The sequence below is a fragment of the Pituophis catenifer genome, unplaced genomic scaffold (assembly GCF_029215685.1).
Source record: "Pituophis catenifer annectens isolate HBS135680 unplaced genomic scaffold, rPitCat1.0.hap2 SCAF_4, whole genome shotgun sequence".
In the NCBI taxonomy this organism is placed as follows: Eukaryota; Metazoa; Chordata; class Lepidosauria; order Squamata; family Colubridae; genus Pituophis; species Pituophis catenifer.
The window spans coordinates 53,578,069-53,604,957 of NW_027256884.1; the positions used below are offsets into that span (position 1 = coordinate 53,578,069).

General features: G+C 42.1%; 1 protein-coding gene across 1 annotated transcript in view; it reads right to left on the minus strand.

The window, feature by feature from the left end:
* Window positions 1–26,889, minus strand: part of PHEX (phosphate regulating endopeptidase X-linked) — a 294,767-nt gene that overhangs the window by 61,366 nt on the left and 206,512 nt on the right. The window contains exon 15 of the mRNA XM_070943250.1: window positions 21,955–22,013. Coding sequence (XP_070799351.1) covers window positions 21,955–22,013 — 59 coding nt within the window. The remainder of the gene's footprint in view (window positions 1–21,954; window positions 22,014–26,889) is intronic.

The following is a 26,889-nucleotide window of genomic DNA, read 5'->3' on the forward strand; positions in this document are numbered from 1 at the left end:
TGTACAAAACAACCAACAGGGAACTTTAGTTTCGGCATTGTTTTTCTTTTAAAAATAATCATTGGTCTCAGTTTGGAGCCATCAGCTGTGCATGCTAGTACCACTGTAAAACTGGACTTCTCATGACCTGTTGTTTTAATTAAAATTGTTTTTTCACCTTTTGGATGAACAGTTTTATTTCCAATCATATCAAAATTCATTGGAGTTTCATCCATATTTCCGATACTACTTAACGCATAGCCATGTTTCTTGCGCTGTTTTATTACATATCGATGGAAACTATTTACTTTGGCATCAAGATCTGCAGGTAATTTTTGTACAATTTTTGTCTTTTGCCTCAGAACCAAATTATGCCTTTCCAAGAATCTAGTACACCAGGAAACAGTGGCCTTAAATCTGTTGCTGTGATCTGAGTTAGATTTGGCCCACTGAAGTGCAAACAAACGTACCGTATTTTCCGGCGTATAAGACGACTGGGCGTATAAGACGACCCCCAACTTTTCCTGTTAAAATATAGGGTTTGGGCTATACTCGCCATATAAGACTACCCCTCTTCCAATGCACACCAAATAAAAATTAAAAAACATCAACTGGCTCACCTACAATGTAAAAGCAGCTGTGCTAGACCCAAAATGGCCCCTGCAACAAGCAGGAACCTCACATAGCCACAAAAAGCCCCCCAAAAAAACTTTCACACTCTAAACACACACAACACAACACAACTGGCTCACCCACAATGTAAAAGCAGCTGTGCTAGTCCCAAAATGGCCCCTGCAACAAGCAGGAACCTCACACAGCCACAAAAAGCCCCCCAAAAAACTTTCACACTCTACACACACACAACTGGCTCACCCACAATGTAAAAGCAGCTGTGCTAGACCCAAAATGGCCCCTGCAACAAGCAGGAACCTCACACAGCCACAAAAAGTCCAAAAAAACCAACTTTCACACTTTACACACACAAAATTCCACATACAGCTTTGTGAGATTTTGTGTGTTTGTGTAGTTAGAGTGAAACACTACAGAAACACACTAAATCTCAGAAAGCTGCACAAATATTATTTTATTTTATTTTATTTTTATTTTTATATGAAAGCTAAATTTAAAACTTCCTAAACTTTAAATGGCTAGGTCTAAAAAAGAACAACTAAAAAAACCCCAATTGACTATTTTTTTTAAAGCTCCCAAAGGGGAAAAAAACTTACCCAATAGAACAGGGGTCTCTAACCTTGGCAACTTTAAGACTTGTAGACTTCAACTCCCAGAATTCCTCAGCCAGCTTTGCTTTGCTGGCTGAGGAATTCTGGGAGTTGAAGTCCACAACTCCCTGCTTGCTTGATTGCTGATTGCTGATGGAATAGATTCAGGCAAGCGAAGCAAGGCAAGCGTTGGGACTAGCAGCTGAGGTAAGCAAGCTGGAGGGGGAAAACTTTTTATCTTTTACATGGCTCTGGCCATCCCAGCTGAGTTGCAGGGAACTCAGCTGGAATCGTCAGAGCTTGGATCGTCAGAGTAAAAGGGAAAAAACTTTTTTTCTTTTACATGGTTTCTGGCGATCCCAGCTGAGTTGCAGGGAACTCAGCTGGGATGGGATCGACCGTCAGAGCTGGGACCATCAGAGCCATGGTTCTGGCAATCCCAGCTGAGTTGCAGGGAACTCAGCTGGGATCGTCATAGCTGGGATCGTCAGAGTAAAAGGGAAAAAACTTTTTTCCTTTTACATGGTTTCTGGCGATCCCAGCTGAGTTGCAGGGAACTCAGCTGGGATCGTCAGAGCTGGGATCGACCGTCAGAGCTGGGACCGTCAGAGCCATGGTTCTGGCGATCCCAGCTGAGTTGCAGGGAACTCAGCTGGGATCGTCAGAGCTGGGATCGCCAGAGCTGGGATCGCCAGAGCCATTTAAGGCTCGTCAGAGCCTTTCGGGCTGGTCTGCCTGGTTACAGGAGAACGACACCCGGCGTATAAGACGACCCCCGACTTTTGAGAAGATTTTCATGTGTTAAAAAGTCGTCTTATACGCCGGAAAATACGGTATTTTATTTCGTGTCACTACATAACCGTTTTGGCGATGCTCATTCACCATGTCTGCTACATGTTTTTCGAGTTCTGGCCAATGTGGGGTGCCTCTTCTTAATGCACACTTACCCCTTGGCATACTCTTTAATGCTTTTACATTTGCTTTCCAGTCCCGAACCATCTTTTCTGTTACTCCATATTGTCTTGCAGCAGCACAGTTATTATGTTCCATGGCAAAGTTTACAACTTTAAGTTTAAAACTGGCTTCATATTTCTTTCTTCTTGCTGGTGGAGCCATGATGGGGTCTTGACTGTTATATTTGTATACTATACTGTATGTACTGTTGCTGTACTGTATGTATTGTTGCTGTACTGTAGAGAAAGGTAATGGGCTACGCTACGTGTAGTGGCAAGAGGGCTATTTTTTACCAGGTTTTTTTCCTTCACCCATGCAGCCTTGTCGAGATCGGCACAGCTTCATGAATCTGAGTTGCTGGCACTGACTGATGATGCTACCGGAGCGCCGACAACATTGACAGGAAGCTGTGCCGATCTAGTCAAGTCTGCATGCTGCTGAATGCTGGAACCAGCTGGTTGCTGAGCGGAGCTTCCCCCAGGCATCTAGGGGGATATTACCGACCCCCACTGATGGCGAGCCCCACTGGTCTGGGGAAGTCGGAGCATCGGTAATATCCCCTGGATGCCTGGGGGAAGCTCCGCGCAGCAACCAGCTGGTTCCAGCATTCCAAGGCGATTCCAAGGAGGTCCATGGTGAAAGCGGCGCCGCGGTCGACCTGGGCCAGCGCCTTGCACACCTGGCTCTGTGTCTCCATTATGAGAAGCTCCATGCGACTTCGCATGTCTCTGCCCCAGTCACGCAGCTCTCGCAATCCGCTCACCAGAGGAGCCATGAAGCGCTCGCACCGCCTTGCCAGATCTTCCTCATCCTCGTTTCCCCACGGCTTTTCTGGTTGTAATTGCTGCTGCTGTTGCTGCTGCCGCCGAGGCTGCTCCTTCATCTCTGCCCGCCGCCCCAGACCCAGCCCGGCCAGCACTGCTGTGGCTCCCGCAGTCCAAGCAACACCGATCGCTGCCACCCACCATCACCCCAATGGGAAGAACCGTCCGGCAGCGATTCCAAGGAGCTGAAGCGAACATCCTGGAGCAGCGCAGGCCGGCCTGGAGGCTTAAACCCCGGGAGCCCAGGTGCCGAACCCCACACAGCAGAAAACACATGACAGCCGGTGCCCAGTTCCTTCTGCAGCCGTCCGATCGGCGCCAAGCCAGGAAAGTGTGCTGCACACTCCCACCCTTCGCCTGATCCCAGGTCAGGTTAATGCAGAGCAGTTGCTTCCAGCTGGGTAAGAAGGAGGTTGGACTAGAAGACTTCCAAGGTACCTTCCAACCAGTGGTGGGATTCAGCCGGTTCTCTCTGGATTGGGTGAACCGGTAGCAGTGACTGCGGGAGGCTCTGCTCACCAGCCCGGACGTAATGCATGAGCACTGAGCATGCACAGAAGGCTGTGTGCATGTGCAGAGGAAGTCATATTTGCGCGGGCTCACATTTGCGAACCAGTAGGGAAGGTAAGTGAATCCCACCTCTGCTTCCAATTCTTATGCCCATCATGGTAGATTGAGGAGGATGTCTCCAATGTTCTAAGTATCTGAACTTAATACATTTTTATTCATTGTAACCATTCTGGCATATTCTATTATGTATTCCTTTTTTGGTATCCAACCTGCAAACAGGTTTTAAACCAGCAATCTTTCATACATTAAGTGAAGATCATAATCACTACACTGTTTCAGCTGTGTTGTTACAAGGATTTTTCTATTAGAATACAGGTAGTCCTTGACTTACGACCACAATTGAGCCCAACATTTGTGTAGCTTAGTGAGAGATTTGTTAAGTGAGTTTTGCCTTTTCTTGCCACAGTTGTTAAGTGAAGTAGTTAAGTGCAGTAGTTCAATTAGTAACACGGTTTTAAGTGAATCTGGTTTCCCCATTGACTTTGCTTGTCGGAAGGTTACAAAAAGTGATCACATGAGCCTGGGACACTACAACTATCCTAAATATCAGTTAGTTGCCAAGCATTTGAATTTTGTTCCTGTGACCATGGGGATGCCGCAATGATTGTAAATGTGAAAAACGGTCATAAATCACTTTTTTCAGTGTTGTTAACTTTGAACAATCACTAAATAAACTGTTGTAAGTTGAGGAAAGAGTGTCCCTGTCAGGCCTGCCTCCATTCAAAGCCCAAGAAAACCCCCGACTCCACTGAAGTAGAGAACAGGTACTTTTACTGAATTTGAAATGATAGTAGCGAAAGAAAAGCAAGATCTGAGCCAAAAAGCGTGAAAGTTACATATTGAAAGTTTCCCCAAATCCCTCCCCACAGGGAGCCAGGCTGAATGTCCAATCCCCATCCCACATGATGTCATGTGGGACACATCTTCAGGTGTTTTTGTCCATCTGGAGTTCCAGGACAGTTGGCCTTGACTGGATGTAAACAACTCCATTCAGCAGTGCAGTAATTCATGAGAGCAAACTTCCCTGTTTGAAGGGCCTTCTTAACACCATTCACTTCCCAAACCCCAATGCTATGCCCCTCCCCCACATTACTATGGCAGCCGATAGCAAGCAAGCATCAAAGGGAAAACCCATGCTGGAGATCCGGCTGACATTCGGCCTCCTGCAGTAGAGATGTTAGCCCTAAGGAAAAAAACATAAGACGAAATAGACAGGATAGCAATCTACCATACAGGGGAGTAAAATAACATTAAGACTTGTCAGGGTATTTAGTGTGAAACAGTTGTAGGAGTTTAGAGGCCCGGTCATCCTGAGCGTTCAGACTGTGAGAGAGGGAAATGTTTCCAAGCCACCAATTACTGTACTTTCCCCTTATGCTTCCTGGAATCCAGGATCTCTTTGACCTCGAAGTGTTGTTCACCTTCGATCAGGAGGGGAATTGGAGGGGCAGGTTGGTCTGGTCGAAGAGGAGATACATGCTCAGGTTTCAACAAGCTAACATGAAACACAGGATGAATCTGTCTAAGGGTTTTGGGTAGCTCTAACTGTACCATGACCAGATTTACGATTGTAACAATAGGAAAAGGTGGGTGGTCTGTAAGTACTTTGTAGATAGGAAGACCTGTCCCCTACTTGGAACCCTTTCGATATAGCTCTTTTCTCATCAACCTGTCTTTTATGGACTTGATGTGCCTTGTCTAGTGCCTTACGGGTGATGGGCCAAATACATTGAAGCTGTTCAATCCATTCCACTAAGAAATCCCCTGGGGCAGTTCTGGAATTGGTACAAAATCCTGACTAGAAGCAACTTTAAATGGAGTGAAGCTGGTGCTACTGTGGGTCAAGTTATTGTAAACAACCTGCACAAAAGGCAGCAAGTCAGTCCAATTGTCCTGCTGGTAGTTTACATAGCACCTGAGGTACTGTTCCAGAACCAAGTTTGTATGTTCACAGGCCCCATTAGTTTGAGGGTGGTGGACAGAGCTTAGACCCTGAACGGAGCCTAACAACTTCAGGAACTCCCTCCAGAAGTGGGAGGTGAATTGTGCCCCCATATCCAAAATGATGGGGTCAGGAACTCCATGTAACCTATACACATGCTGGATAAATAGTTTGGTGAGCGTTTTTGTGGAAGGGATCTTGGAGCAGTATACAAAGTGCACCTGCTTGGAAAATAAGTCTGTGATCATCTAAATGACTGTGTTCCCTCCACACTAGGACTGGCAACACTCTGGAGGATCCAGTAGGCTTCCCAGGGGGCCTCTTGGCAGAAGCACGCAAGGACAACTGGCCACATAGGTTTCTATGTCCTTTTTCAATGAGGGCCACCAGAACTGCCATTTGACTAGGTGTAAAATTTTCACGAAGTCAAAGTGTCCAGCAGCTTTTGAATCATGGTTCTGTTGCAGCACAGTCCCCCTAAGACTGGCTGAGACATATAGTTTAGCATCAATCCATGCTAGGCCACCTTGCATCGTGCAATCATTTGAGTGGGACAGGAACCAATCATCACTTTTAACAGTTTTAATTTTTCCTTGTGCTACCTTCCTGGGGGGGAAGAACTTTATGGCAGATGCTTTATCTAGATTGCCCCAGTACAATAGTGCTCGGGCAGAAGTAATCCACCCAGTTATCCCCTCCAAGCAATTGACTGTCCCAGTGGTCACCAGATCCCAGGAGAAAGCGGGCCTCAAATTTCCCAGTGACCTAAGCAAGGAGCTGAAAGGAGCACTGAAAAGTGATGACTGGTTCCTGTGATACTTTATTCCAAACAGACAGAAACACTCCAAAAGCAACATAACAGACAAACATGGTTTGGAAGTGGAACAGAAAAATATATCCTGATGTTACTTTGAAGGTGAGTGGGAAATTAATAAAAAGTGATGTCCATTTTTACTCTTCAGAAATAACAACCAATTAATTCTGACAACAAGGCAATCTGCCAACATGGATAGATCCTATATGTTTTCTGAACATTTAGACTAGTCTCCACTTTTTCACATTTGATCAAGAGCTGCTTAATATTAGTTATTGTTATTATTTTATTTGTTCAAGGTCCATGAAGAGCCTGGAGATTCTTAGTAATGTCACTCAAATATATAGAGATAAAATTGTGGAGTCCCTCCCCCCCGATTTTGGAATAGTCGGGGAGATATATGGCTGTGCCTTCAAATTAATATTGATTCATGGAGGCTCTCTAGGCAAGTCTCTGAAGTTTTCTTTTGGCAATATTTCCAAATGGCTCTACATTGCTTTTTTCCTAGGGCTAAAAGAGAATGACTGGCCTATAGTCACCCAGCTGGCTTTGTGCCTCAGGTGCAGTGGTGGGATTCAAAATTTTTTACTACCGGTTCTGTGGGTGTGGCTTGGTGGGCATGGCAGGGGAAGGATACTGTAAAATCTCCATTCCCACTCCACTCCAGGGGAAGGATATTGTAAAATCTCCATTCCCTCCCCACTCCAGGGCAAGATTACTGCAAAATCCCCATTTCTTCCCGATCAACTGGGACTTGGGAGGCAGAGAATAGATGGGGGCCTGGCCAGCCAGAGGTGGTATTTATCAGTTCTCTGAACTACTCAAAATTTCTGCTACCGGTTCTCCAGAACTGGCCAGAAGCTGCTGAATACCACCTCTGCTCAGGTGGGACTAGAATTCAAGAGTCTCTCAGTTTCAATTGATGCCTTAACCACCACACTGGACTGGCCCTCTTTAGCAAATATACCATATTTTTCAGACTATAAGACACACTTTTTTGTCTCCCAAAAGGGGGTGAAAATGTCTGTGCGTCTTATATAGTCAATATTGCCAAAACTCCACTCACCCGCCAGCCATTTTTTTGCCTCTGCATTTCGTGGCAATTTTTCAGCCTTTTTCAGGCCTTTTTTGGCCCATTTTCGGGGCTTTTTTCAGCCCATTTTTGAGGCTTTTTTCAGCCCATTTTTGAGGCTTTTTTCAGCCCATTTTTGAGGCTTTTTTCAGCCTGTTTTTGAGGCTTTTTGGTCCATTTTTAAGGCTTTTTTCAGCCCGTTTTCAAGCCTTTTTGGCCCATTTTGGAGGCTTTTTCCAGCCCATTTTCGAGGTGCTTTTTTGGCCAATCTTTTTGGAAAAAATGGCTTGAAAAAAGCCTCAAAAACAGGCTGAAAAAAGTCTTGAAAATGGGCCACAAAAGCCTCAAAAATGGGCTGAAAAAAGCCAAAAAATGGGCCAAAAAAGCCAAAAAATGGGCTGAAAAAAGCCTTGAAAATGGGCTGGAAAAAGGCTGGAAAAGGCCAAAAAAAAGGCCTGAAAATGGAGCACGCAGAGGCCAAAAACTTTTTTTTGTTGATTTCCTCTTCTAAATTTAGGTGTGTCTTATAGTCAGGTGCATCTTATAGTCCAAAAAATACGGTATGTATTCTTTAGCAATACATTAGACCTTCCTGTTCAATTATCTTTGTTCAGCCATGCTTGCCTATTGGCAATTCTATCACAGACTGAGCTTTAGAAATGATTTTATGTCTGTCTGTCTATCACAAACTCTTCTGGTTGTATCTGACACCTTTCAGCTTCTACTGAGTATAAAATCCTTCTTCACAAACCCTGCTCTTTCAATTTAGCAAGACAATCCTTAGTTTGGCTGTCCAGTTTATGCTGAAATGAAAAGATATATTTAATAATTTACATTACTAACAGAATGAAAATATTGTTCTTAACATTAAATTCCATATAAAAACTTGTGCCAAACTTAACAGGAAAAACTAGCTGGATCTGTTTATTCCTAAACCATCTAAGAAAAATCAGCCACAAAATACTATGTCAAGTCTCTGATCACATGGTCTCAAATTCAAGAAAGCTGCAGTGGCCTCAGATCAACAAAACTTTTTTTTTTTAATAATGTTTTTATTGTACATTTTCCTTTATTCTACATCACAATTTCAATTTTGCAACAACAGTATACTGGTTGTATCAGATATATGATGTTATACACCCAAACGGAACCCTTTTTCTCTTAATCATATAGTATAGTCTCTTTCTACATACATAATATTGTACGTCATAATTATATCCATTATTTCCATGGTTATACCATTGCAGTCTATACATTTAACACTATGTGTTTTGATTTATAGTTGCGTACAATCCAATAATACTATTGCTTGCAATGTATATTCTTATGTATATCTTTGTACCTGTATTTATTTCTAGTTTGTTAATCTTCTTTCATTATTAATTTTCTAATTTCTGCACCTATTATTAGCCATTTATACAATGTGTCCCATATTGAGTAATATTCTATTTCTCCTTTATCTTTAAATTCCATCATTAATCTGTCCATTTCGGCACATTCTAACATTTTCTTTATTACCATTTCATCTGTAGGTGTACTTCCATTTTTCCAATTTTGTGCGTATGTAATTCTAGTTGCTGTTATTACATGTAACATTAAACATATAATTCTTTTATTGTGTTTCCCCGGTAGTATATCTAATAAGAATAATTCTGGTTTTAGATCTATTTGTTGTGCTATCATCTCCTCTAACCATCCTTTTATCTTTAACCAATATTTTTTCGCCGATGGACAGGTTTGCCAATATGATAATAAGATCCCTGTGCCTGTTTATATTTCCAGCACTCTGGTGACATATTTGGGAACATGTTTGCCAATCTTGCTGGTGGCAAATGCCATCTATAGAACATTTTGTACAGATTTTCTTTATATGCTGTTGACATTGTCAATTTATAATTCCTTTCCCACAGTTTTTGCCAGTTATCTAATTCAATAGCATACCCAAAAAAATTTGCCCATACTATCATAGTTTCCTTTAAAGATTCTTCTTCCATTTTAAAATTCAATACGTAATTATAAAATTTCTTTATTGGTTTTTCATCCATCCCTAGCAATATCTTATCCAGTTCTTGTGGTTCACTATAGAATCCATATAAATCTATATCTTTCTTATATTTCATTTGTATTTGTATATAAGGCCACCAGTCCAAATCGATTCCCTGATTCTTTAGTTCCTGTTTCATTTTCATTTGTTCATTTATTATATCTTTATATCTTACTATTTTATCCAGATCTAAAATGTTAGAATATATTAGCGCTTCCATCGTATATAACCAGACCAGTATTTTCATATAATGATTCCGTTTAATTTTTTTCCCATACTAACAACAGAGCATTTCTGACATAGTGTCTTTGGAAGTAACTGTGTGTTTTGTTTTTCCCGTACCATATAAATGCATGCCATCCCAGTTGTAGGCATGCCTTTCTATTGTTAATATCTTTTCATTCTTTAAATTTGTCCACTCTTTTAACCATGAAGCCTGGTAGTACAACTCCCAGTCCAGTAGCCCGAATCCTTCCTTGTTTTTTTTTTTTTTTTAATTTGATTTATATGCCGCCCTTCTCCGGAGACTCAGGGCGGCTTACAATGTGCTCAGCAATAGCCTTCATCCTTTGGTATATTTTATACAAAGTCAGCTTATTGCCCCCACAAACTGGGTCCTCATTTAACCTACCTTAGAAAGGATGGAAGGCTGAACCTTGAGCCTTGGAGAGATTCGAACCAGCAGTAAATTGCAGGCAGCTGTGTTAATAACAGGGTGCTTTAAACCACTGTAGTACCAAGGCTCTTGGTACTTTTTAGTGTCCTGTAACATTTTCAATTTGATTCTTGGTTTTTTGCCTTGCCAGATAAATTTTGATATCAATCTATTTAAATCTTCAAAAAAGTTTTTCCCTAGTTTTATCAGAATTACTTGAAATAAAAATAGAATTTTCGGTAGGATATTCATTTTAGTTGTAGCTATTCTTCCAATCAGCGACAGTTGTAAATTTTTCCATGTATACAAATCTGTCCTTATTTGCTGTATTAATTTGGTATAATTGTCTTCTTTAATAGATACATATCTTGCTGTCAGCCAAATTCCCAAATATTTAAATTTTTTAGTTATCTGCATGCCCATCTTTTCTATCAATTCAATTTTCTGTTTATTTGAAAGGTTCTTTGTCAATATCTTGGTCTTTTCTTGTTTATTTTAAGTCCTGCCACTGCACTGAACTCTTCTATTTTTTTTTAATAATTTGGGTTCTGTTTCTAGGGGTTCCTCCAGAATAAATACTAAGTCATCTGCAAAAGCTTGTACTTTGTACTGTTCTTCTTCTTCTTTTTTTTTTTTTAATCTTCAGGCCTTTTATTTCCTGGTCTTGTCTGGTCTGTCTGAGTAGGACTTCCAGGGTTAATATAAATAATAGAGGGACAGCCTTGTTTTGTGCCCTTATTTATGTTAAATTTTTCTGTTGTTTCTCCATTTACTATCACATTCACCATTTGGTTGGAGTATATTGCTTGAATCATCTTTACAAAATTTTCTCCAAAGTTCATGTTTTTCAATTGTAATATCATAAACCGACAATTCACATTGTCAAAGGCTTTTTGTGCGTCCAAGAAGATCAATGCTGGTTGTTTTTCGGGATGGGCTTCATAGTATTCCAATACATTCATGATAATCCTCATGTTATTTTTCAATTGTCTTTTGGGTGGAAAACCATTCTGGTTGGGATGTATGAATTTGTTTAAGAATCTTTCTGAAATTATGAAGGCAAATATTTTATAATCAACATTTAATAGTGATATTGGTCTGTAATTTTTTATCTGTTGATGGTATGTATCTTTGTTTATTTATTTATTATTTATTTATTATTCATATTTCTATGCCGCCCAACTCTCCGAGGACTCTGGGCAGCTTACAACAAGAACAGTATGAATAATATACAATAAAAAACGTTTAAAAAAACCCCATACACACTCATGGCCAGATCTCGCAAGATCGCAGTGGCGAGATCAACGGCCCCAAGCCTGCCGGAAAAGCCAAGTTTTCACCATTTTCCGGAAGGCCAGTAGGGTGGGAGCGGTCCGGGCCTCAGGAGGTAGCTGATTCCAGAGAGCCGGGGCAGCCACAGAGAAGGCCCTTCCCCATGGACCCGCCAGCCAACATTGTTTAGCTGAGGGGACCCGGAGGAGGCCAACTCTGTGGGCTCTTACTGGTCGCTGGGAGTTATGCGATAGAAGACGGTCTCGAAGATAGCCTGGCCCTAAGCCATATAGGGCTTTAAAGGTAATAACCAACACCTTGAATTGTGACCGGAGACCAATAGGAAGCCAGTGCAGCTCATGAAGGATTGATTAATGTGGGAATACCTAGGTGCACCCACAACAGCTCGAGCGGCTGCATTCTGGACCAACTGTAGTCTCCAAACACTTTTCAGGGGTAGCCCCATGTAGAGCGCGTTGCAATAATCCAACTGTGAGGTGACAAGGGCATGAGTGACTGTGAGAAGAGCCTCCCGATCCAGGTAGGGTCGCAATTGGTGTACAAGGCGAACCTGTACAAAGGTCCCCTTAGCCACAGCTGCCAGGTGTTGCTCTAACCTCAGCTGTGGATCAAGGAGGACACCCAAATTGCAAACCCATTCTGAGAGGGACAGCTTCTCCCTCCCCAGGGCTAAGGATGGACAATCGACATGGTCCTTGGGAGGCAATACCCACAGCCACTCGGTCTTGTCTGGGTTAAGTCTGAGCCTGTTGACTCCCATCCAGACTCTCACAGCCTCCAGGCACTGGCACATCACATCCACTGCTTCACTGAAATGATGCGGGGTGGAGATATACAGCTGGGTATCATCGGCATACTGCTGATATCCCACTCCGTATTGTCAGATGATCTCCCCCAGCAGTTTCATGTAGATGTTGAATAGAAGGGGAGAGAGGACCGAACCCTGAGGCACCCCACAAACAAGGGGCCTAGGGGTCGACTTCTGTCCTCCTATCAACACCGACTGTGACTGACCAGAGAGATAAGAGGAGAACCACTGTAACACGATGCCTCCCACTCCCAACTCCCTTAGTCAGCCTAGTAGGATACCATGGTCGATAGTATTGAAAGCCGCTGAGAGGTCAAGTAGCACCATGATAGAGGAATGACCCCCATCATGGGCTCGCCAGAGATCATCCATCAGCGCGACCAAAGCAGTTTCCGTGCTGTAGCCAGGTCTGAAGCCAGATTGAAAAGGGTCCAGATAATCCATTTCATCCAATGTCCGTAGGAGCTGAAGTGCAACCACTTTCTCTACAACCTTCCCCACAAAGGGTAAATTGGAGACTGGACGAAAGTTCTTTAATTCTGCTGGGTCCAAGGAAGGCTTCTTGAGGAAGGGCCTTACAACCGCTTCCTTTAATGGTTGCGGAAAAGACCCCTCCCTTAAGGAAGCGTTACCTAAAGTCAGAAGCCAGCCTCGTGTCACCTCCCTGCTGACCGAAACCAGCCAGGAGGAGCACAGGTCCAACAAACAAGTGGAGGAACTCATTGCACCCACAGCCTTGTCCACTTCCTCAGGAGTCACAGGCTCAAACTCATCCCACACAATACGATTAAGACCTGCCCGGGTCATCTCAGTCGGATTTGCCCAATCAGAATCCAGGTCCATCCGAATCTGAGCAACTTCATCCAATAGAAACTGCACAAATTCCTCAGCTCTACCCTGTAAGGGCTCCTCTGCTCCCCCTACATTAAGGAGAGAGTGAGTCACCCTAAACAGTGTGGCTGGGCAAGAATCAGCGGATGCAATAAGTGCAGAAAAATACGAACATTTTGCCGAACGTATCGCCACTAAATAAGTCCTAATAAAGGCTCTTAAGAGTGCTCGGTCAGATCCAGATTTATTGGTCCTCCAGCACCGCTCTAGACATCTCTTCTCGTGCTTCATCTCCCGGAGCTCATCGGTAAAGCAGGGAGTTTTCCTGGTTCCACTGCTCTTGAGAGGTCGCAAAGGCACAATCCGGTCCAGTGCCCCAGACGCTGTCTTATTCCAGGCAACAATCAGGGTCTCTGCCGAGCTGTGGACAAAGGAGTCAGGTATCTCCCCAAGCTCCTTCTGGAACCCTGCAGGGTCCATTAGGCACCTGGGGTGGAACCACTTAATCGGCTCCGCCTCCCTGCAATGGGGGAGTGGCGTCCTAAAGTCTAACCTCAGCAGGAAATGATCTGACCATGACAAAGGAGAAACATCTATATCCCTTAATTCCAGATCATGTCTCCACTGCCCCGAGAGAAACACCAAGTCGAGCGTGTCCCCCCCCTGGTCGGACCCTGACTACTTGGGTCAGGTCTGTGGTTGTCATGGAAGCCATGAACTCCTGAGCCACATCTGAGGGTTCACCAAGTGATGGCAGATTAAAGTCCCCCAGCACCATGAGCCTGGGTAACTCCACCGCCAACCCAGCTACTGCCCCTAGTAGCCCAGGTAGGGATGTTGTAACGTAGCTGGGAGGCAGGTACATCAACAACAGACCCAATTGAACCCTTGAGTCCAACCTCAGGAGGAGGGACTCACATCCGACAATCTTTGGGGCAGGGATTCTGTGAGGGCAAAGACTCTTACAGACAATGACTGCCACTCCTCCATCCCTTCCCTGGAGTTGTGGCTGATGCAGTATCTGAAACCTGTCTGGGCACATCTCTGAGAGGGGAACGCCCCCCCTCCTGGCCCAGCCAGGTCTCAGTTATGCATGCCAGGTTCAGCCCTCTCCTCCAGGATTAAATCCCGAATGAGGGGAGCTTTATTAACAACAGACCTGGCATTAAATAGCAGCAGCCTGGGGCCAGTGCCCTGATTTCCCAAGTCACCAGGTATACGGGATGAGCCTTGTGAACCAAAACCAGAGGGGCCAGAACAAGTAATCGCTTCGACATAGCGAGTCCTAGTTCTCCGAGAGTGGCCTACCCCTCGGCTCCTGTCATAGCTACCTCTCCCAGTCATAACCGCAATATTCCGGCTCTCTATCTCCCCAGAGACCCCCTCCCCCTCCCCACCGGGCCCCCTCTTCCCTGGCAGGCAAGATACTTCATTCATACCAAATTGGGGGTTATATCTGGGCCCCCATCTGCTTCTGCTTGCATACTCAGCAGAGGGGCTCCATTCTTTGTCCCCGGCTCCCTCATTTTCTACAATTCCATCCCCCCCCCCCAATTCACTCCTTCTGTTTTAAAACAAACCAAACTTGAGCCCCTTGGGAGTTGGGCGGCATAGAAATGCGACAAAATTAAATAAATAAATAAATAAATAAATAAATAAATAAATAAATAAATAAATAAATAAATTCTAAATTCTAATCGATCTAAAATGCACTCTCACACACACATGTATACGTCTCCCCAGGATAGTTAGTATATCAGATCACAATGAGAGTATGGTCTAAACTTCAAAACAAATCTTCTTTTGGTATTAGTGTAATGTATGCTTCTGTCCAGTTCTGGCGATGTTTGGCCTTTGATAATGCTTTATTGCAGCAGTGACGGTCCTAGTGATTCTTGTATACATTTATAAAGTTCTGCAGGGATCCCGTCTGGTCCAGGGATTTTATTGTTCCTTTTGTCTTTTAATTGCTTCCATTATTTCCATTGTTGTTATTCTTTCATTTAACATTCTCGTTGCGTCCATTATTTTGATTAGACCAGCTTTTTCCAAATATTGTTTAGTAGTATCTTCTGGTATATTTTCTTGACTATACAATTTCCTGAAAAATTCCTGGGTTATTTTCTTTTTAACTTCATTCTGATGTTGAAGGATTCCCTTTTCATCTTGCAATTGATGTATCATTTTCTTCTCTTTTTCCTTTTTTTTAAATACACTTTATTAAGCTTTTATTACATTAAAAACATAAAAAATTATTTCACTCAACAACAGCTATTTGTGGTGTTTTTCTTTTGATGATAATTCGTGCATTATTTACAAAAATTAAATTGTGCGTATTTACATTCTTATTTTATCTATTACTTATACTTAATAACTATCTATCTTTAATCTATCTCGGTTCTATCCAGTTATACCACTGTTCCCACATATTGTAAAATATTGATGCCTCTTTATCTTTTAGACTCAGTGTTAATTTGTCCATTTCTGCGCAATTCATGACCTTTTGTATGACTAGTTTCTCTGCGGGTGTGCATGGCTGTTTCCAACATTGAGCCTAGGCAATCCTGGCAGCGGTTAATATGTGTAGTACTAGATATTTTGTACCCTTCACATATTTATTTTTTTTGAAGATCCCCAATAGGAAGAGTTCCGGTTCTAATTCTAATTGTTCGTTAGTAATTTCCTGTAGCCAATCTTTAATTTTTAGCCAATATTTTCGAGCCTCAGGACAGGACCACCACATATGGTAGTATGTTCCCTCTTCCTTTTTACATTTCCAACATATGGGGCTCATTTTAGGGTACATTTTCGCTAATCTCGAAGGGGGTAAGTGCCACCTGTAGAACATTTTATATGTGTTTTCTTTATATGCTGCTGTTTTTGTTAGTTTATGGTTTCTGTTCCATATGTTCTCCCAATCTGATAGTTTTATGTTATGTCCAATATTTTGACCCCATGCAATCATGCATCCTTTCACTACTTCTTCCTCCAGTTCTACTTCCAGAAGATATTTGTAAATTTTAGTAATATTCTTTTTGTCTGGTCCTAATAACATTTTATCTAATTGTTGTGGTTTAAGATATATTCCATAATCTTTTATATCTTGTTTATATCGATTTTGTAATTGGAGATAAGCCCACCAGTCAACTCGTAGCCCTTGTTCTTGGAGATCCTGTATTGTTTTTAACTTTCCATGGTTATCTAATAGGTCTTTATATTTTAACATTTTTTTCAAATCTAAATTGTTTGGGTGGATCATCGCTTCCATTGTGGATAGCCAAATTGGGATTTTTATGTAATGTTTCTTTTTAACTTTAATCCAATTATTTATTAGTGAATCTCTAATCAAGTGTCTGTGGAAGTATTGTTGTTTTGTAGGTCCTGTTTCCCACAGAAAGGCATGCCATCCTCTCTGCATGTCATGACCTTCTATAGTTAATATTCTTTTATTCTTCAAATTGATCCAATCTTTTAACCAAACTAATGTTGCTGCACTATAATATAATTTCCAGTTTGGCAATCCAAATCCTCCTCTGCTCTTCAGATCTTGTAGTAATTTCATTTTTATTCTGGGTTTTTTTCTCTGCCAAATAAATTTTGCTATTGTTTTATTAAGGTCATTAAAAAAGGTCTTTTCTAATTTAACTGGGATGGTCTGGAACAGGTATAGAAATTTTGGTAATATAGACATTTTTATGGTTGCTATCCTTCCTTAAAGTGACAGTTGCATGTTAGTCCATAGTTCTAAATCGTTTTTTGTTTGTTGTAATAGTTTGTTATAGTTATTCTCCTTTATCGATGTGCAGTGCGCTGTCAACCATATACCTAAGTATTTGGTTTTTCTTGTTGTTTGGAGTCCAAGTGTTCTTTCCAATTCTGTTATTTGTAGTTCTGTTAAATTTTTCGCTAGAATTTTCGTTTTCTGTCTATTAATTTTCAGTCCTGCTACAGCTCCATATCTTTCTAATTCCTTAATTAATGTTTGTCCTTTCTCTATTGGTTTTTTGATAATAAAAGCCAAATCATCTGCAAATGCTTGCAATTTATATTCTTCATTTCTAGTTTTCAATCCTTTTATTTCTGAATTTTGTCTAATTCATTCTAATAATACTTCTAGTGACAGTATGAAGAGCAGAGGAGATGGGGACAACCTTGTCGAACTCCTTTCTCTATATTTAAAATTTGGGTGTTTTCTCCATTAATTATAATTTTTGCTTTTTGTATCGAATATATTGCCATTATAATCTTTTTCCTTTTTTAACTTATACACTAACCATCTATCTGGCTTATTTGCATGTTCAAAAAATGCATGTTTTGCCATTTTTGTGCCATTTCATCTTGCACTATTAAGTTCAATTTGTGTTTTATTAAGTCCCTTTTCTCTTTTTTCTTGTTTTTTCCCAGTCCTTCTGCAATTCTGTCTCTAATCTTTTAAGCTCATCTTGTAGTATATTTTGCTGTTGTTTCTTTTTCTTGCTTCTTCTTGCTATATATGTTATCCCTAGTCCTCGCATGTATGCTTTTGCCTTATTCCAGACATTTTGCAATGATGTTTCTTCTTTTCTATTTTCTTTAAAGAAGAATTTCAATTCTTTTTCCACCATTTGTGTAAACTCCTTGTCTTTTAGGATGGTTTGATTCATTGTCCATCTCAATTTCTTCTTTTGTCCCTTCCATGTAACTTTTATGGGGTTGTGGTCTGCCCATATATTTGTTGTTATATCTACCTCTTGGATGTCTGTTCTCATTCCTGATATCATCCACTCCATATCTATTCTCGACCACGATTGATGTCTATTTGAATAGAATGTGTATTGGTTTATTTTTGAGTTTAACTGTCTCCATGCATCCTGCAAGCCTAATTCTTGTTTCATCTAGAAGAAGGTTTATTTTTTTATTTCTTTTGCTGTTTTTGTAATCTTTTTTAGCATCCACAATTGCGTTGAAGTCCCCTATTAAACATATATTTTCATAGTCCATTTCTGTTCTTCTCTTTTTGTGAAGTCTTTTGTAAAACTCTTCCTGCTTATTATTTGGGTCATATATTGCAGTCAGGAGGGTTTGTTTCTTGTTTATTAATATCTCCATCATTAGTATTCTTCCTTCTTCATCTGTGTATATTTGTTTAGATTTTAACAATTCTCTAACATATAGTGCTATCCCTCTCTTCTTTTGATATGCTAGAGACAAGTACAGCTTCCCGATTTTGGGGTGTTCTAATAGGTTGCCATGTTGTTTTTTGATGTATACTTCTTGGAGGCAGATTATGTCCAATTTTAATCTTTGTAGTTTTGTAAAGATTTGTCTTCTTTTTGCAGGGGAGTTCAATCCATTTATGTTAACAGATAGCATCTTGACCTCCTCATCCATATTTTCACTTGTATATAGGTCTTGCCCTTCTGGTTGTTCTTGTCTCTCTCTGTCCTTTTGTTCTTGCACCTTTTCGTTCTGCCTGCTCATTTTCCACCCTCACTCTTTCTTCTTGTTCTAAAGCTTTTTCTTCTGTTTGCAATTCATCTTGACTTTTACTTTCTATCTCCTTTCTATTTTCCTGATCTTCATTTGTCATAGAATGGTGTTCAAAAAATTTGTGTGCTTTATCTAGGGTATCCACCCTAATTTTTTTATCTTGCCAGGAGATCAGAATTCCTTCTGGTATCAACCATCTGAATGTCACGTATTTAATCAATTGTACAGTCAAAAATTGATACTGCCTCCTCTGTTCTCTGACTCTCCTGGGTATCTGTTTTAACATCTAGATTTCTCTCCCTTTGTACTTCATGGGTTCATCTCTTTTTCTTTTGTATACTTCATCTCTCAATGTCTTTTTGGTGAACCTCACGGGCAACTCTTTCAGTAATTTGTGCCTTCTTGCATAGTTTGTGTGGATTCTGAATACTTTGTCTATGTCTCTTTGTACATCATGCTTATTTTTCTGTAATACTTCCACCAGCAAATCTATCATCACCTCAACCAGGTCTTCCTTTTTCTCTTCAACAATGTTCTGAAATCTCAGATAAAAAGCCGCCTTTTCTATTTCAAGAAAAATTATTGTCTCTTCTAATTCTCTGTTAGCCAAGGATAGTTTTTGGTCCATTTCTTCCATTCCCCCCCCCCCCATTTGTTCAGTCCTTACTTCTACTTTCTGTATCCTCTGCTAATTCTTCATTATCATTTGCTGGATGTTCCCTATCTTTTGAGCCATCTTACATATATCCCCCTTCATCTCTTCCATTTCGCTTTTAATCTCATCATGGTTTTTGGACATGGCTTCCTGAGTTTTAGTCATGGCTTCTTGGATCGATAGTAACATCGCTTCCATATTCTGCATAGAGCTTGACTTCTCCAAGCCTAGCATGCTTTCTATCAATCATTGATTAGATGGGGATGATGTTGCTGATGAGAGCGCTGATGAGGTTTTCTTTCCTATCTTTAATATGTTTGATATGCTTGTCATTGGTAATGGTCAAAAAATATTTATCCAAAATAACAAATACAATAATTATTATTACACTGCTAGGAGTTTTTCCCCACACCCCCGGAATACCTCCTTCAACATTCTATTATTATAACAGTAGAGATCAACCGACAACTCAATAAAATATATAGAATATATATGTATATCTTTTAACCTGAACAAATAAGGATTAATAGTTAATATTAATCAGTGAAAATTAATACTTCTATTGGCTCTATTGATTACTCATCAGTCTTAAGTGTAGGCGTTTCTTCAGTTTCTTCTTTCTTCAACAATCAAATTTGTAATCCACACTAAATTTGTCCCCACTGTTGTTGTTATAGTTCTTTTGGATGTCTTTTTGCAGGTTAATATTTATAATCCACAAAGGCCCCCAAACCCATCAGGTCACTGAAGTTTTTCCAGACCAACACCTAGATGATTATACAATTTCCAAGTTCACTGAAAATATTTCTCTTCTTTTTCACTCTTCCCTATTCAAACTTAATTAATGTCCTCTAAATGTCACAAAAGTCTTTTTGTAATCTTTATAAATATTGCATCAATCACTTCACTTTTATATGCATTCCTCTTGTCAGTAGATGGTGCTCTTACTCTTTTTAATATTAAAAAAAGCTTCTTTCCAAATGCTTTAAGTTCAACCTCAGTCAAAAAAAAAAAAAGGAATAAAGATAAGTTAAAGATCTTTCAAAGTAGTTAGTCTAGGCTTTCCTCCATCTTGATCTCTGATTCTTTATAATTGTTCTGTAATTCTATTCCAGATCTGTCAATGGCTCTAACCACTTAGTTGCCGCTACTCTCATGAAGCGAAAATCCTGCTCCAGTCTTTTTTGAATCACACTTTCACACTTTTCTATTACTATACCAGGGTAAATCCATTGCAAAGAGTTAGAATTGAAAAGTTCTCACCCAGCATATCCACATTGCTTCTTGATTTTTGCCTTCCTGTCTCTTGCCTAGCTGTCACAGTTTCGGTTCGGCCATGCTGACTGTCTATTCTCCCATTGGCACCAAGGGTTTCCCTTCGCTGTAACAGGAGATCGCCTTTCTCCACACTGTCTTCGGGGCTTCCCTTCTGCCTTTGGTAACCTCTCTGGGGTTCCCATTAAGGGTCACCAGACAGGAGAAATTGGGTGGGGATAACAGAGCCCTGTTTCCCCGCACCACTTCGCTGTGACATCACTACTAGAAATCCCAATCAACAAAACTTTCAAGAACAACATGCATTTCATTCATAGCTAATTTGTTATCTAAAAATTCTGAATGAGAACAACCTCTTAATGCCTAAAAAATGGGACCCATGAAATCCTGCCCAAAAATGATTACATAAGTGGTAGAAACATCTATAATGCTAGAACAAATTCTTAACAACCTGCCTCCATTGTTCAAAATTACTTATTCTCATTACAAATTACAGTCTAAATCATATAAATATAATAAATAAGTTATATGAAACAATGGATGAAAATGAAATGTTTTCCAGAATTCCATAATAATGTGCACTGCACATGGGAACCATTGAAGTTATACACTTTAAAAAATCAGACTCAATTATTATATCTCTATGAGCAATTCATCTTGTTAGTAAACTGTAATTTTTACACTTGGATAACCCAAGCATCCAAGTTGAGGAAGACCTGTTCCCTAATTTTCAAAAATTTAGAATTATTGTTGTTTTGCCAGGATCAGAATAATAATGATGGATTTTACGCTCAAGCAGTGATATGATTTTGGGCTGAAAGGCTGTGGTGTAGTTTTCTGGTGTCCTGATGTTTTACCAGTAGCAAAACTTTTCCTGCTGATGAAATGTAAGGACACTAGAAAACTAGACCACTGCCATTAGGCTCGAAAGCTTATCACTGCTTAATTGATGGCAGGCATAAAAACATACACCACTATACAGTTTTATATTTCCTCAACAAAGCTGGGTGATATTGTAAATTACTAGACAGTGAATGGCCTTAATGAGTATGGGATTTTTTTGCTTGCTTCCTTGCGTGCTTGATTGATTGCCTGCTTGCCTGCCTGCCTGCCTGCCTGCCTGTTTGCTTGCTTTATGGATTCCTTGATTTACTAGTGACATTTGTATCAGAATCAAGAAGTGATCAAGTGCCTTATTACTTCATAAAGGTAATATTACTTGTTTCTTAGAAGGGATATTTTTATGCAGTCTGTTCGTTCGTTCTTTCTTTTTCCCTCCCTCCCTCCCTCTTTCTCTCTCTTTCTCTTTCTCTCTTTATATCCTGAATATGTAAAACCAAATGCAATATATTTACCTGCTTGTAAACATACAATGCACTTCATAGTAGTATTTTTTTATGAGGACACAGTTTCTAAACCTAGTGGGCATTTTTGTGCAGTATGAGGAAATAACAGTTTTAAAACTGAGAAGGAGCACTGCTTGTAGAAGCTGAAGGATATTCTTTTTTCTCAGATAAGTAATTAAATCATGATTTAGTCAAGTACTCACTGATCTGATTTGTAGATGAACTGTAAAAGGCATTCACTGTTGTTGGACTAGTAAACCACCTGTTGAAAAAGAAAAGAAAAGCAGATTTGGTGTTCTTGTTCTATGAACCAGAGAACATCTGGTGGCAGCGACCCTACCCGAGCTACTCGACGTCATCGCCGGGGTGGCGGTGGATACCCCCAGACTTATTGTCATGGGGGATTTCAACCTCCCATCCGCGGGTGAGGCGTCAGAGGTGGTTCGGGAGTTCATGGCTTCCATGACGGCCATGGACCTGACCCAGTTAGTTCAAGGCCCACTCACATAGGGGGACACACTCTGGACTTGATTTTCATCTCTGGTCAGTGGTTGAATGATCTTGGTAGAGGGGACTTAGACATTAAACCCTTGTCATGGACAGATCATTCGTTCCTTCACTTGGACTTTCCTACCGCTTCCCCCTGCCGCAGGGAGACGGAACCGACCAAATGGTTCCGTCCCAGGCGCCTGATGGATCCCGAAAGGTTCCTGACGGAGCTTGGGCCGTTTCCTGAGACTCTGACACACGACTCGACTGAAGAGCTGGTGGCCGCCTGGGAGAGTGTGGCCGCCGGAGCTTTGGATCGTGTCGTGCCTTTGCGGCCTCTGACTCGATGCCGATCTCAATTGGCTCCTTGGTTCTCTGAGGAGCTGAGAGAGATGAAGCGTCGGAAAAGACGCCTAGAGAGCATTTGGAGGACTAGTCATTCTGATTCCGACCGGACCCAGGTGAGGTCTTATATCAAGACCTACCTAGTGGTGATAAAAGTGGCGAAATCTAACCATTTTTCTGCTCTTATCGCATCTGCAGAGAACCGCCCAGCCGCCCTGTTTAGGGTGACCCACTCCCTTCTTCGGGGGGGAGTGCGGGAGGATCCCTTGCAGGGTCGAGCCGAGGATTTTGTGCAATTCCTGCACGATAAAGTCGCTCGGATTCAGGAAGGCTTGGACTCTGACTGGGTGAGTCCAGGGGAGGAGACGAGGGTAGGTCTTGAGAATATTACCTGGGAGGAGTTTGATCCTGTGGCTCCCGAGGATGTGGACAGGGTTCTGGGTAGGATTAGTGCCACCACATGTTTATTGGACCCGTGTCCCTCCTGGTTGGTACTGGCCTCCCGGGAGGTTACACAAGGCTGGCTCCAGGGGATTATAACTGCTTCTCTGAGTGAGGGTGCCTTTCCCGCCGCCTTGAAAGAGGCGGTGGTGAGGCCCCTCCTCAAGAAGCCTTCCCTGGACCCGGCTAAATTAGCTAACTACCATCCGGTCTCCAACCTTCATTTTGTGGCGAAGGTTGTTGAGAGTGTGGTGGCACGACAACTGCCCAGGCACCTGGATGAAGCTATCTATCTAGACCCATACCAGTCAGGCTTCAGGCAGGGGCACAGCACAGAAACGGCATTGGTCGCGTTGGTGGATGATCTCTGGAGGGCTCGGGACAGGGGTTGCTCCTCTGTCCTAGTCCTATTAGATCTCTCAGCGGCTTTTGATACCATCGACCATGGTATCATGCTGCAGCGGTTGAGAGGGTTAGGAATGGGGGCACCATTCTGCGGTGGTTCTTCTCCTTCATCTCCGACCGCTCACAGTTCGTGTTGGCAGGGGGACAGAGGTCGACCTCGAGGTGTCTCGCATGGGGAGTGCCACAAGGGTCGGTCCTCTCGCCTCTTCTGTTCAACATTTATGTGAAGCCTCTGGGTGAGATCATCCGTGGTTTTGGGGTGAAGTGTCATCTGTACGCTGATGATACTCAGATACTCCACCCCAGACCACCCCAACGATGCCCTTGATGTGATGTCTCGCTGCCTGGAGGCCGTGCGGGTCTGGATGGGGAGGAACAGACTCAGACTCAACCCATCCAAGACTGAGTGGCTGTGGCTGCCGGCGTCCCGATATAGTCAGCAGGTGCCATCGCTGACTATTGGGGGTGAATCTTTGCCCCCCACAGAGAGGGCTCGCAATCTGGGTGTCCTCCTGGATGCACGGCTGTCTTTAGAAGAGCATATGACAACTGTGGCCAGGGGGGCCTTTTATCAGGTTCGCCTGATCCACCAGTTGCAGCCCTTTCTGGACCGGGACGCCTTGCGCACGGTTGATCTGTCCCCGTCCACACAAACACACAAACACAGCCAGCCGAGGGTTAAGGAAGCACTTGGAACACACCCAGGTCTTTATCTCCAACTTGGCAGCGATATACACACCGTCTGCCAAGTGCTTTTATTTCCACAGAAAACAGAAAGATAATATACTCAGCGTCCAAAAGTCCAACAACAATAAATATTCCTCTCAGCAGTTCCGGATGAGGCTTTAGTGACTATCCAAGGTTTACTTTTGTTCATCACAAGGATCACTGGCCACCATCCTCTATTATATAGTCTCTGGGGTGTGGTCCAGTGACTCAGTTCTAATCCCTAGCACGCCTCCTGAGCTGCTGCAATAGTTTATCACGCCTTCGGAGGCATGCGTCCAGGAATGATGTCTCTCCCTCGCTCTCACCTGAGCCACCTGTCTCCCTGCTAATCTCCTCTCCCTCGGCCGGCACCTGAGACAGTGCCAGAGGGGAGGGGCCTGGAGAGGGAGGCCTGGCTGACTCCTCTTCCTCATGCTCGGAGCTTTCTTCCTCCGATGGGACAGGCTCAGAGGGCGGGGCCACAACAACGGTCACTCATGCCCTTGTCACCTCCCGGCTGGACTATTGTAATGCTCTCTACATGGGGCTCCCCTTGAAGAGCACTTGGAGGCTCCAACTGGTCCAGAATGCGGCTGCGCGGGTGGTTATGGGCGCAACTCGTTGTGCCCGCATGACACCCCTCCTGCGCAAGCTGCACTGGCTCCCAGTGGTCTTCCGGGTGTGATTCAAGGTGTTGGTTACCACCTTTAAAGCGCTCCATGGCATAGGACCCGGATACCTTCGAGACCATCTTCTGCCACCAATAGCCTCCCACCGACCAGTCCGTTCCCACAGAGAGGGTCTCCTCAGGGTGCCATCAGCCAAGTTATGTTAGCTGGCGACACCCAGGGGGAGGGCCTTCTCTGTGGGAGCCCCAGCCCTGTGGAATGAACTGCCCCCGGAAATACGTAAGATCTCCGACCTCCGGGTGTTTTGCTGCGCACTGAAGACCCTGTTGTTCCGCCAGGCCGGGCTATCAATATAATAATTTTAAATTGGGGTATTTTAATTTTTGGGGTTTTAAATCAGCCAAATTTATTTAATTATTTTAATTTTTAATCATTGTTGTGTCCTGTGTTTTTAAATTGGCTGTACACCGCCCTGAGTCCTTCGGGAGAAGGGCGGTAAATTGAAGTTGAGCGACTGTGGAAAAAGAAATCGTGTGTTGTCCCGATTGTAATTGGAGCCCTCGGAGCAATACCCAAAGGGCTACCCCGCTATTTAGAAATTCTAAATTTGCCGGACTTGAACATTTTGACTCTACAAAAAACCACCTTACTCGGAACAGCTTACATCCTCCGACGATACCTTAACAGTTCCTAGGTCCTTGGTTAGGACTCGAGCTGCTGAGCTATTAACCAGCCTCAAAGGCTGTGAATCTCACTAAAGATTAACCAATAAATAATAATAATAATAATAATAATAATAATAATAATAATCTGTCACAACCTGTTTCTGTCTCCCTTCCCCCCTCCCATCAAGTTCCTATAGGAGGGCTCATTGCTCTTTTTGGCTAAATTTGGATCTCCCTCAATATTTAAACTACAATTGCAGAGCCTGCCATTCAAAGCCACGGCAGGCATCTTATTATTCTATGTGCTAAGGAAATCAGGATCCAACTACCATATTTTTTGGACTATAAAATGCACCAGTGTATAAGACGCACCAAGATTTCAAAGAGGTAAGTAAGAACTGGGCCCATTTTTGTAGAAAATGGGGTGCATAGAGAGTTTGTGAGGCCTGCAGAGTGCTCCTGGGGGCTGGGGGAGGGCAAAAACACCCCCATTAATGGAGCACTCTGCAGACCTCCCAAACCCTCTGCATGCCCCATTTTTCGCAAAAAACAGGCCCATTTTTCACAAAAATGGAATGAGCGGGGCAGGGCTTCAGGAGGCCAAAAATGGCTGTATTTGGTGTATAAAACGGACCAACATTTCCACCCTCTTTTAGGAGGAAAAAAAGTGTGTCTTATACTCCATAATATACGGTATATAGCAAAGGATGAATATTAATAGTCTGTAAAAGTGGTTCAAACAGTGGCCCTCAACCTACAACTGTTCATTTAACAACCATTCAAATTACAATGCCCTCAGAAAATGTGACTTATGACGTATATTTACACTTATAACCATCACACCACCCTCGTAATATGATTGAAATTTGGGAACTTGGTAACCTGTCCATATTTCTGATCAATTATAGCATCCTGCAGTCACTTGGTTTGATTTGCAACATTTTTTGCCGATATCCAGAAAAAAACCCCACCCATTGGGGAAACTAGATTCACTTAACAAAAGCAGGGACTCATTTGACACACCATAAAAATTATGGTAAAATTGGGTCTGGCCCAACTTACAATTGTAATGACTTACAATGGAAATTCTGATCCAAATTGTGGTCATAAGTCAAGGACTACTTGTACAATGGAATATCAAGTAAGGTATCTTACATCCTTGATCAAGCAGGTATCCTATATTTGACATCATAGCTAAGGGACATAAGCTTCCCTTTTTCAAATGAAATTTTAGAAAATGTGTTAAGCATGGATATCAAAATATCAAAATTATAGGATTTATGTGGTTAGACAACATTTCCTTTGTATTCACCATTTTATCAGTTTTTTAAATAAACCATCATCAAATATACTTGTGTAGTATTATTTGTATTATTACAGTATTTAATATTATACTGTAATACAATATGACAGTTATTTTTATTATGCATTCTATATTTTAAATATCAGTTTCATA